This window comes from Astyanax mexicanus, chromosome 4 (genome assembly GCF_023375975.1).
Source record: "Astyanax mexicanus isolate ESR-SI-001 chromosome 4, AstMex3_surface, whole genome shotgun sequence".
NCBI classification, from domain to species: Eukaryota; Metazoa; Chordata; class Actinopteri; order Characiformes; family Acestrorhamphidae; genus Astyanax; species Astyanax mexicanus.
In genome coordinates, this window is record NC_064411.1 from 27,515,623 (window position 1) to 27,528,495 (window position 12,873).

Consider the following 12,873-nt stretch of genomic DNA (forward strand, 5'->3'; position numbering starts at 1 on the left):
TTGAAACTAAGTTTCTGAATACTTGAGATGAACTGTATACCGTTCACACTTGTACATTGTGATTAGGCGTAAATGGGACTTGAAATAGATAGAGCATGTTCAATAAAATCAAAACTCCTCCTAATGCAGTAAATCACTGCTTAGTTAATCAATGCAAAGAGTGTAAAGAGTCGTTTTCTTGTCAGCGTGGACTGCTGAATCTGTTGCTTTCCCCCAAGTTTAAAGAAATGTAATTTCAAGACTAACAAGATCTTAGAGATGGATAATCTGTTTTGTGTGAAGTTGAACTTCAGCAGAGCCAATCCAGGCAGGAGCAATTTTTACCTTCTGGACCTGGATTACTCACTTGAATTCCACTAATACCGTAAATGCCTGTGGTTAAAAAAAAAAAAATTCTAATCAGGATATAATTCAGATTCTAGTCTAGTGCAGTTCCCATGAAGTGCCCATGTGTAAACAGGGTCTAAATCTGTCAAACCAGACTGTGAAAAGTTCCCTTTTATGACAAATGTTACCATTAATTCATGTGAGATCAGGTTTTACCACATCAAATCATTAACAAGTAACCACTGACAACTGCTGCAACAGATATTAAAGCTCTGTTTTTGTTATACTTTATATCAACTCTATTTGTTAGTTCTACTGTTAACCCAACTTTTAGCTCGGAAGATGTGATTAATTGTTTATTAGCTTACCTATTTTATTATTCAATTATCTGTTGTTCTAATATGGTCATAAAGGGTTAAGTGGAAGAAAATACTGTATTGTTTCTAATATATTATTAATACATAGAGTCAAATATCGATATTTTATTGAAACATAGGCACTCAAAACTCCCTGAGACTAGTTCCTAAATTAGGCTGACTTAAATCACTGCTGAATTACTGCATGTGGTGGCGCTATAATCAAATGAATTGGGTCAACCTGAAGAATTCTGTGAATCAGACACCAATAAATCCATAATCCCTGGTTTTTGCTTATTCAGAAGTATTTTATCCTCTTCAGTAGCACAGATGCTGTGAAGTATCTTAGAGAATCGTTTGGTTAAATATTATCGAGTATCGCAGAATCACAGTATTATTGTAAAATCGTCAATATCGTAAGCAATGTATCGTGATAATAGGGTATCGAGAGATGCCCTGTGATTCCTATCCCTAAGTGCTTGGATGATATTTTGCGTTATTTATGTATTAATTACTAACAAACCGAAGGAAATTTGTTGAAGACTGTTGTTTAATGCACATCAGTAACTTTAGAAATGAGTTAATAGGCAAACAGCAGTTAATACAGCTACACACACACACAGTTTATACACACACCAGCAGCAAAGACCAGTAAAGACCAGCCCAGACCAGTAAAGACCAGCATCAGCCAAAGCAAGGGTTAAAGCGACATACGCAACAAGACGACAACACAACAACACCAACAGATCAAAACAAGCAAAGCGTACGTTTTTTAGCGAAAGCAGACAAAACAAGACACAAGCGGGGACAATAACAAGCAATTACAGAGAGTTTAGAGGTGTGGGGGCGGGGCTAAGGGTTCGGTTGCCGGGCAGAACAGCGGGAAGTCACTTAAGGAGCCAATCCAAACGTGAATGCAAACTCAGGCTTCAAATTTCAGTTCAGGCATGCAGGCATTCTTCGCCACATTCTCCCTTCATGCATAAAGTTCTCAATTTCCAATTGCTGGGTTTCCAACCATGGCAATGCGTGCAAAGAGAGAGAGAGAGAGAGAGAGAGAGAGAGAGAGAGAGAGAGAGAGGGAGAGAGATAGATAGAGTGGGACAGGGAAGGGAGGGGGTTTCTTCTGATAGGAAGGATAGGAGGTTTTTTGCAAACAAGTATATTAAATATCCCACAATGCAATGCAAGAGAATAACAGAGACCTGGACAGATGCTAGTGTTAGAATGGCTAACCTTTAGCTTTAGCATTTAGCAGTCTACACTGTCTAATATATTTGTGTATTTTCATTTTTTCTTTTGTAAAATGCCATTTTTTTGTTGTTTTTGTCTAAAAGTGAACTAAAAAGTAAAAAAAAAGGCAAAAAAGAGAGAAAAGAACCAAAAACACACCAACCTTCTCGCAGCTCTGGGGGGTGTAAGGGGGTTGATGCAGAACACAATGACATGAGGAGCCGAGAAGAAAACCAGGAAACACAGAAAGAGAGTAAAAAAGGCCACCGCAAACGACTTATTTCTTTCTTTTTTGAGTGTTTCTTTTTTTCTGCCACAATTTCCCCTCTTTTTTCCTCAGAGTAAAACACATAGCTTGACTTTTCTCTTCTCATTTTAAAAATAATTACAAAGCATTTCTTTCTACGATTATATCCATATATATATACTCATATATAATCAATTAACAAATTATTCATTTTTTCAAGATTTTCTTTTTATGTTATGTGGCAGTAGGACCCTTGGAAATATATATATATATATATATATATATAAACATATACTGTAGAAGCCCCTTCGTTGTATTCTAGCTTGCAAGGCCTTGCTCTACTCTGACAGAAAATTCTACAAAAAAATGAAAATTCTTACTTCTAACATGTAGAAATCAAATCAAAAAAATAACATAAACAACATAAAAGAAAGCAAAACTAAGAAGGACACCAAAGTCACAATGCAAAAACTACAAAGCTACAGCTATTACTGTTACCCTTCCTCTTTTTACAGCGTACCACTTACTTGGAAGTTACATTCATGCTTAAGTAAAGTGAAATAAAGTGACATTCAAAAAAGAATAAATAAATAAATAAAACAACAGCAGTCAGCAGTTCTGATTGGTTAGAAACAAAGAAACAAAACAAAGAAAGCAGAGAAACAAAGAAAAAACACACACCCACACACACACACATACACACACAAACGCACACACGAAGACCTGCAAATAAGTTAGTAAAGTTGAGAAATATTAGTGTCATGCAACATTAGATCACGAAACATCAGACTGACTCTTTAGCTTTAGCATTAGCTCTAGTAAAGCAAGTGCTACTAATCACTGTTGTGCACAACACGCTTATGAAAGAGGGATTTCGGTTGCTGTTAGTTTTATTAACGTATGTATTGAGCTTTTTGTGATACTTCCTATTTTTATTTATTTTTTATTTTTTTGTCTAACTGCATTCCAAAGCCTAGGCTGCAGTCAACCTTCTCTTAGTATCCTGTTGTTCACATATAAAACAGTCTAATGAGGCTACAAGTCTTTTAAAATCATAAAAAATATTTTCACATGTATGCTGCAAATTATTTCTGTTACTGATTTCTAAAAGTATGATGCAACTAATTTAATTTCCTTAAACTTCTGCAGACAAGTTATCATCTGGTATGACCACGCCCACAAACAAAAGGGCTGTGCAGCCTTGGTGCTTAAACTTTGCACCCCATTTCCCATTGGTTCCTGGCACTGGTCTATTTCTATACTGGGTGGATATGCCCTGCTATTCTCTGTCACCATCAGTGTTACCTGTGGTCTATATTGTATTGCATCTATACTGTACCTGGCCTTTTATCTCTGCACCAGTTAATAAGTATTTAATATTAACTGAATCCGTTTCTGATGTATATAAAGTATGTTGAATTAATTTTTAATTGGATTGGTGAACATTTCTACTTTTAAATTGCATTGGCCAAATTATTTGCTCAGCTATCTGTGATTAAAATATATATATATATTTTTTTCAAATGTACACATAATGTATTATAGTCCTGAGCCGCATTTTTCCGGTCAGTGGGGAAACGTGCTAATGTGACCTATGCCATCAAGTTAAGTTGGCTTTCTGGACATGGATTAAGCTTAGTCTTTTGGATTATTTGGGATTTTCTGAAGGGAGAGGCGGCACTGCCGGAATTATTTAGGCCAGCACCGCTGGAGCTGCGCTGTTTAATCTGTGTCCGTAAAATTAATTAATCCAGATTTAAATGCATGTTATTTGCGTGATCTGCGTAAATTTAGCCCCGGCACTGATGCCTTGGCCTTTTTCCCACCGTGGTTTGTTTTTCTGCGCGCCGGCCGCCGCTAGCCCAGAGCTAGTACCTTACAAATACTCATTAACAGCCCGCGAGGCATCACACCTGCTTTCACAGGCAGTAATCCTGAGTGACGGGCCCGGTGCAGAGGACCCGTATACTCACCCGCCTCCGAGCCACGTCCAGGTCTCACTCTTTCCCACCCCCTCACCTCGCCTTCCTCTCTGTCTCTATTAAATTAGCATAAACGCTTTCCACACCGCTAGGCCTCAAAGCGGCGCGCCGTGTTTAGCCCAACAGCAAATATCGCTAATTGAGTTTATAGAAACAATTACGCACCGGTAAAACCCCAATTCATTTCGTATCAATTAGCCTCTTTTAATGGTTTTAAAGCTCCAAACTGAGAATTGAAGGGAGGGGAGGGGAGGCTGTGGCTGTGGTGAGAACAGCGTCACGAATGACAAGCTTTGCATTAATGTTTTTTTTTTTTTTTTCCTCCCTTTGTTTTTATGTTCTCTGCAGGGATCTGTGGAATATGGAGCCGGTGGCTTATTTTAAGGCCTGTATTAAGCCATATATACATTTTCCTGTTTTTTTTTTTTTTCATGTATTTCGGTTCGACTGGAAACAAACAAACAAAAAAAAAACGTAATGACACTTTAGTTTTTTTTTTTTTTTTTTTTTTTGGTTTTCTGCAATGCTACAGCTGTATGCTCTGTATATAATACTGTAATACAACAGTGCGAATAGCTATTTTCTCCTAGAAATTCTTCACTTGAGAGAAAAAGCAACAAAGCAAAATTACATTATATACAGCAATTATTGAAAAGTGCTGCCCAGGCGTTTTCCTGTCGGATTAGAAAAACAGGCAAACGAACAGCAGCAGAGCAGCTGTGAGGCTCAGGAAAGTAGGAAACTGAACGAAGCTGCATTACCTACGGAGTACCTACTGTATTCCGTACCTCTCACGTATAGATTGGCAGGGGAAGAGTAGCGTACGCCCTTAGAATTCGACGCTACACACTCGTATTTCCCCTGATCCGTCTCCTCACTCCGCTCGATCTGCAAGGCACCTGGAGAGAGAGAGAGAGAGAGAGAGAGAGAAAGAGAGAGAAAGGGAGAGAGAGAGCAATAAGCAAGAGAAACAGATAGTGTGGGGGGTGGTTAGGGTGAGCGAGAGGCAGATAGAAAGACAGACACAAGCAAACACATAGGAACATCAGCCAGGGAGAGAGAGAGAAAGAGAGAGAGAGAGAGAGAAAGGGGAGGGAAAGGGAGATAGGAAAGGTGGGATAGTGAGAAAAAGAGAGAGAGAGAAAGCGAGACAAAGGATGAGCGAATGAGAGAGAATGGTGATTGTAATCCAAAATGAGAGCAAGAAAGATAGAGAGTTAGAGTAAGAGAGAAAGAGAGATAGAGTAAGAGAGAAAAAGAGAGAGTGAGAGGTCCATAGAAATGAACAGATGGAGAGGTGAAGAGAACAGTAGGGGGAGAAAAGAGACAAGAGAGCGAGAGATATGTAGAAATAGCAGTAAGATGAAAAAAGAGAGAGAAAGAGAGAGAGAGAGAGGGATGGGGAAGGATGAGAAAGGGAGAAAGGAGAGGTGGGCAAGTGAGAAAAAAAGAAGAAAGAGAGAGAGAAAGTGAGGCAAAGAAAGGCAAAGAATCCAAAATGAGAGAAAGAAAGAGAGAAAGTGAGAAAGAGAAAGACAGAGAGATAGAATAAGAGAAAAAGAGAGAGAGCGAGAGGTCCATAGAAATGAACAGATGGAGAGGTGAAGAAAACAGTAGGGGGAGAAAGAAACAGTGTGAGAGCGAGAGATATAAATAAGAAATAGCAGAAAGATAGAAAGAGAGAGAGAGAGAGAAACAGAGAGAGAGAGAGAAACGAATGGAAAACATAAAATTAATAATTCAGAAACTCTTATTTTAACTAAGAATGCTGCATAAACTGCATCACATTAACATTTACAAATCCCACTCCAGCACTCGCTCCGTATCTGTCACTATCATATTAACAGCCTGTGTTATTCCTTCACTCCCCACAGTATCTTGTCGTCTCCAGTGTCATCCTCACTTCAGTCAGGGAGTCGGAGTCCTGTTATTTTTCACTACACCTTCACTAAATCTTCACACTCTACCACACTTCAGTGAGGGAATATCCCATCCGCCCCGCTCCAACTCCCAGAATTCACATCGCATTGCCCAGAGCACGCTGGCAAACTTCACTTACAAGATAACACCTCACAGTGTATAGCAGTGAAGTTGTTCCCAAGCCATCCACTTAGATAACCTTTACATTGATCAATTTACTTACTGCAAACAAACCATAAACTTCTCCTCCAAAAATGAATCCAGCATTATACAGGAGTTTCAGTGAAGTATCTCCCACACTGAGGCTGGAGCAGCATTAGCATTAGCCGCTAACCATAGCGCTAGCTTGTTTACCAATCAGGGGCAAGTATACTGGACTGTAGCCTGCATGTTTATTGTGTTAAAACAAGCTATGTATGACAAACCGCTAGCTGATATCACTCTGGCTTACCGGAAAACTCAGGGTTCCTTAGTGTAGTGCTGTTAGGCGGTATTTACTAGCGGTTAGCAGTGGTTAGCACTAACTATGCCACTTAGCGCTGCAGCTAACTGTGCTAAAATACTGGAAATCTAAGCTTACTATAAGTAAACAGAAGCACTTTACTCACCCAAATAAACAGTTTTCAGGAGAGAAATCTGTGTAGATTAATATCCAGCACTCACTTGACTTTTTTTAAGAATTACAGTTTTGTTTACTCAGCTTAAGTTTACTTAACTTAGTTGCTACCCCCCACCACCACCCAGTGGTGAGATCTGCTTAAATTAAAAGGGAAACACGGCGATACCCCTGTTCCTTACTAGTGTTGCTTAAAATGTGCCTTATGTATAAAAAATTACCATAAAATAGACGTTCATTGATAATGCGCTTATAATATGGTGCGTCTGTAAAAAATATTATTTTACTTTTCTGTTCCACCTTAAATGCTGCAGCCTCTGCCATCTCTTTCACCATTGAACCCTTTCAGACCTAAATTATGTGCCAGTGTTAAAAAACAAATAATAATAATAATAATAATAATAATAATAATAATAATAATAAAATAATAATAATAATAATAATAATAATGCTGTTTTCCGTCTGCAATGAACACAAAGGAAGACTCTAATATTATAATACAAAATCTATATTAACATTAAATCAATTTAAACTAAAATAAGTGACCTTTTTGTTCACACGCCATCCCTAAGCAATAAAATAAACATAAAAAGTGTCCTAAATTACATACAATTAGTAAAAATGAGCTCTTTTAATTTGCCTTTGACTTTAGTGCTGGGTTGTTGTTTTTTTCCAGTGCAGTGGGCGGGGCTAAGCTATTGTTCCATTGGCTTCTGAACTTTTTCTTTAGCTTGTTTATAGTCTGTTTATATTCTGATTAAAACCGGTCTTAATTAGTGTTATGTGCAACAAAACATTAAAAAAATTACATTATGAAAATACATGATGTCCATTGTAATGGACGCAGGGTCTAAAAGGGTTAAGGTGGAACAGGAAAGTTAGCCAGCTAGCTAGCTACTGAGACAAACTTCTAGCGATTTATTTGTGCTTGTTTTGAAGAAAATTACCATAAAATATTGAAACTGCACATTAAACTATGGTATTGTGTTGGTTATCATAATTTTTAACAAGTAAAAAACTCAAATTTGTGGGCTTCTTTGGTTGCATGTTCCGCAAAATTCCCCACAAATCATCTTGCCAGTGATTCTCATAGCCTTGCTTTCAGTGTTCCTTCTGTTTAAAGGGCCATGTAGCTCTAACACTTCCCCCTAAACTACCCCTCCATCCTAATGAGAATCAAAACACCCTAACTCTAGATGTGCACATGCAAAACTGAGCATTAGGGCCAAGGGGTGAAATGGAATTGAGCCTAATTGTAGCTCCTATCCTGCTAACTGCTAACACTAGCTCAAATACAATTCAAGTCAATACAAACAATAGCCACACCTCATAATACATGTTTGAATTGTTAAACATACTCAAATAGCTTAAGTCGTTTGGCTGCTAACGCTATAAAAATCACTGTTAAATATAAAAAAAGTCAAAAACAACTAATTTACAGTTGCAAGAAAAAGTATATGAATCCTTTGGGATTATATTTGGATTTCTGCATAAATTGGTCAATAAATGTGTTCTGATCTTCATCTAAGTCACAACAATAGACAAACACAGTCTGCTTAAACTTATACCACACAAATAATATGTCTGTATGTTTTTTTGAACACAATAAAAACGTATGTGAAAAGGGGGAAAATGTATATGAACCTCTAGGCTAATGACTTTTCTAAGAGCTAATTGGAGCCAGAATGTGATGAGATTGGATGTGTTGGTTAAAGATGCCCTGCTCTATAAAAAAAATTTAAATCCCAGTAATTCCAAAGGGTTCACATACTTTTTAATGCAACTGTGGCTAAAACCAGTGTACCCAGCAGCCATCCTCAAGCCTTAGCCTTCAGTTTCATGCATTTTCATGTATACAAGTGTGTCATACAGCACATAAGCGAGTCTATTCCTTCTGAGTGATTCCTTTAAGCAATTATTTTCTCTTTCTGGTAGCCTTTCTTTTTCGCGTGCAGCGTTAAAATGTCCTCTGGCTTCGCTCTGTTTTTTTTTCCTCCTTCAACAAGCTGCCATTACTCATATTTTAAAAGACAGAGCGAAAGAGAAAATGGGGGGAATGAAGAAAAATGGAACAATCTCTAAAGCTCAGCTAGGGATTAGCTGAACGCGCTAACGGCGCATCATCAGAGAACATCTCCCCAAAAGGCGACGAGTCAAATTTCACATGAAAAGCTTTTTAACGAGACAATGGCGAGGGATTTTTTTTTCCAGACGCGGTGGCAACGGCGATGCTAATAGGAGCGCTAAACTGAAGTGAGCGCCTCTCTTTCCTCTGCCTGAAGCCGGGAGGTGGCTGAGAGCCCCCGGGCCACAGATTCGCCTCATGAAGGTTTGCAGCTAGCGTGAGTCACTGAAAGCTAACATTAGCCAGTCAGCTGAACTAACTCCACAGAGAGAGAGAGAGAGAGAGAGAGAGAGAGACTAGTTTAGACAAGACAAGAGTCTGATTGAAGTGGAAACCACTGAGAAAAGCACAGTCCTGCTTATTTTTTATTTGCTGAGAGATGTGACTACATATTTTCCACTCCTTACAGTTAGCTAAAACATAGCACTAGCTAAAACATGGCTCTATGCTAATTTAGAAAAGCACAGGGGTCTGGTCTCAGGTGTTTTAGTTGGCATTTTTTTTACACCTGTAGATGGTTTCTATGATCCGATTCAGTTGATGAGTTTGTTTACTTGAAGCGTTTCTCCCTCTGTTTGGTTTGATTTCACTCAGGCATAAACCTAAACGCACCAAAATACGCACTAATAAACCATATAAGCACATTTACTCCTCTGATTGGTCAGAGCTGTCTGCTCACAGTGTTGAAAACTCTTTGGACCAATTGAGCATTGTGTCACATCAACGCCACAGCCTACCTGAGTATTGTTACTGACCATGTCCTTCATCCCTTTATGACCACAGTGTATCATCTTCTGTTGCCACTTCCAGCAGGATAATGCTCCATGTTATAAAACGTTAATCATCTCAGACTGGTTTCTTGAACTTGACAATGGCTTAGTTCACTGTACTGGAATGTTTTCCACAGTCACCAGATCTCAATCCAGAAGAGCAGATTTGGGATGTGGTGGAACGAGAGATTTGCATCATGGATGTGCAGCTGATAAATCTGCAGTCAGTGCGTGATGCTCTCATTTTAATATGGATCAGAATCTCTGAGCAATGTTTACAGTACCTTGTTAAATGTCTGCCACGAAGGATTAAGGCAGTTCTAAAGGCAAAAGAGGTCCAGTCCGGAGTACCTAATAAAGTGGTCAGTGAGTGTTTATATCCTGGTCTGCCTGATTAACAGAATGTTCCCCAATCGTGCAATAACAGGACTGACTGGGACACTGGGAAGATCTACAGGCTCAGTTGCAACAGCTGTAAGTAAATGTGCTGCAGGGCGCCATACCCCCATGCCCAGCCATACTGTATCTCATCTTGTATCTGGGATAGAGGTGTCAACAGGGTACTGGAGCCTCCTTTTACTGTAATTGTGCAGAGCTACCTAAGAGGTAACAGCTACCTGTTAAGGTATAATCCATCCATTGCAGCTCGAATATCCTCATACAGTTCCTACAGATTTGATGGTAGGAGTGTAGGAGAGTTGATTGTCAATCAGAGATAGGTCTGGCGATGTTATGGCAGGCCATGGCCTAGTATCTGTGTGGTATGTGGCACGTGATCACACTACTCAGTTGTGCCGAATTCAGCACCCCTGCCATGAAAAGTACCCTCTCTCGGGAGCAGGTACTCCCTGTCTTTTTGCTAAAAGTGGAGACAATCAAGCAGGCCAGGGCAGGGTTTAGGGTTCAGAGTGATCACACTAGTCAGTTGTGCAGAATTCAGCACCCCTGCCATGAAAAGCACCCTCTCTCGGGTGCAGTTACGCGCCATCTTTTTGCTAAATGCAGAGATAATCAAGCAGGCCAGGGCACGGTTTAGGGTTCAGAGTATTCACACAAGTCCGTTATGCCGAATTCAGCACCCCCGTCATGAAAAGCACCCTCTCTCGGGAGCAGGTGTCTTTTTGCTAAAAGTGGAGACAATCAAGCAGGCCAGGGCTAGGTTTAGGGTTTGCTCGTTTCACACTAGTCTAACAAGCTGTGCTTTGGGAGGTAACCGTGACACTCTACAATTCTTACTGATTCCATTTATTTTTGGGTTTATCACTGATAACAGTCTGGATAGTCCAATTTCTTCCTAAAAAAGATCTGGAATACTGATTTGTGTGACCACAATACACTGTGTTTCCACTATTAGCGCTTTTCCACCGATGTGGAAGCAGAACTGTTCTGGTTGGCGAACCTACTTTTGAACCGGTTTGCCACTTTTCCATCAATAAAAGTAGGTTCTGGAAACAGGAATGTTCGTTTGCGGTGGGAACCGAAGAATATTAGGTTTTTCAGCATGAATCATGATGACATCTGTTCACCGCTGCTGTGACACGCCTTCTGTGTGTTGGAACAGTGCACTTGTACAGTTGAGTGTGTGTTCAAAAAAGGTTGGCGACTGGTTGTAGGACCTCATTAACGTAACTTTGGGCTGTTGTTCTTTCGATCTTCTGGTTTACAAGACACCACAAAAAGCATGCATAGAGCCTTTTCCACATGTCGTTTCTGACCAGAACCACCGCCCCACTTTACCCAAAGTCACCCTAATTCTCACACTCTCGCCCGGGTGTGACTTTGACCTTGTCGCTCGCCCGGTACGCTACTCGCTCACCTTCCCCCAGAACACCTTTCCGTTCAATAAACGGGTTTACGGTAACCACTGCGGAATAAAGAGTGACCCGCCATCCCTTCAGCTCTAACCTGTCACTGCGGATCCTGCTCTAAACCTCACCTGTCTAAAGGATTCAGCGCAGCCGGCTTTACCCCCCAACACACGCTAACACACACACTAACTCACACACACACACTAACTCACACTCAAACACACACTCACACACTGAGTAGAGCGAGCCCTCCGGGGAGGTGGTGTGCTGATAATAAGAGCAGACGAATGCCTTGCTATGTCTCTCTGCGGTTGAGGAGAGTTGGACTTGGCAACAAATTCTCTCACACACACACCTTTTCTCTCTCTCTCTCTGTCTCTCTCTCTCTCTTTCTCTCTCTCTTTCTCTCAAACACACACACACACACACACACACACACAAACAAGCGAGCACGCAGGCAGGCCCTGCCAGCGGTCCGCCCCAGATTGATCCAGAAGATTCAGGTGGAAGAGACTAATGAGAGTACAGCGCCTCCGAACAAACAAGCAGCCGCCCGCAACCCAATGGGTTTGTGTGTGTGTATGTGCTAAGGTGTGTGTATGTGTGTTTTAGGAGCTTTACGCAGGCAGGTGGAAAGCACTCAGCAAAACAGGGAGAAGATGAGGCTGTTGTATTTTCTATGAGTGTGTACACACACACTTTTACACACACACACACACATTTACACACAAACACACACCTTTCCACACACACACACACACACACACACACACACACACACACACACACACACACACACACACACACACACTCAGAACAGAGGCACGAATCCCGATGTCTAGTTGTGCGCCGTGAGAAACAACAGGGGGCTCAGGAATAAATGGCACAGCTGAAGCAATCTCAGGCAAAGCTTTTTGTTACGGCAATTTAAGTCAAAGTTTCGTCTTGTTAAAGAGTGAGTTTTACTGCACAGCCCTCTCTCACTCTCGCCGTCTCACTCTCTCAATCTCAAACCCACCAGTACTATGCACAAAGCAGTTAGCGCATGACAGTTAGTGCACTGCCAAATCAAAACGATAGATATCTCATGTTTTATCCGTTCCAGTTCATTCCATTTATTAAAACACATCCATCTCTGAATCTGCATTTCAGACCAGCTACAGCCCTTTTAACACTTTGCAATGTTGCCATTCCTTCCCACAACACTTAAAAGATGTGTTGGCACCGAGGATACCAAGCGATGAAGTGTTTCTCATGGGGTTAATTTATCCCGTTCTTCCTGCAAACACGTCTTTAAGATGTGCCACGTGAGTGACATACATTTTTATTTTAAAATCAACTACTGTGGACTTTTCTTCTACAGCCATGCCTTTGCAATGTGTGCAGCCTGTGGTTTTGCATTGTCTTGTTAAAAAAAAACAAAAAACATGGACATCCCTGTAAAACAGGGGTCGGCAATTAAGTTTGGTTGCATGCCAGATATTTTTCA

General features: G+C 40.4%; 1 protein-coding gene across 17 annotated transcripts in view; it reads right to left on the minus strand.

Annotated features, from left to right (window-relative positions):
* Window positions 1–12,873, minus strand: part of ptprsb (protein tyrosine phosphatase receptor type Sb) — a 281,301-nt gene that overhangs the window by 126,076 nt on the left and 142,352 nt on the right. For 10 of the 17 annotated variants that reach the window (XM_049478946.1, XM_049478941.1, XM_049478940.1 and 7 more), the window contains exon 7: window positions 4,907–5,044. In XM_049478946.1, coding sequence (XP_049334903.1) covers window positions 4,907–5,044 — 138 coding nt within the window. The other 7 variants (XM_049478947.1, XM_049478949.1, XM_049478956.1 and 4 more) reach the window with 3 other exon arrangements.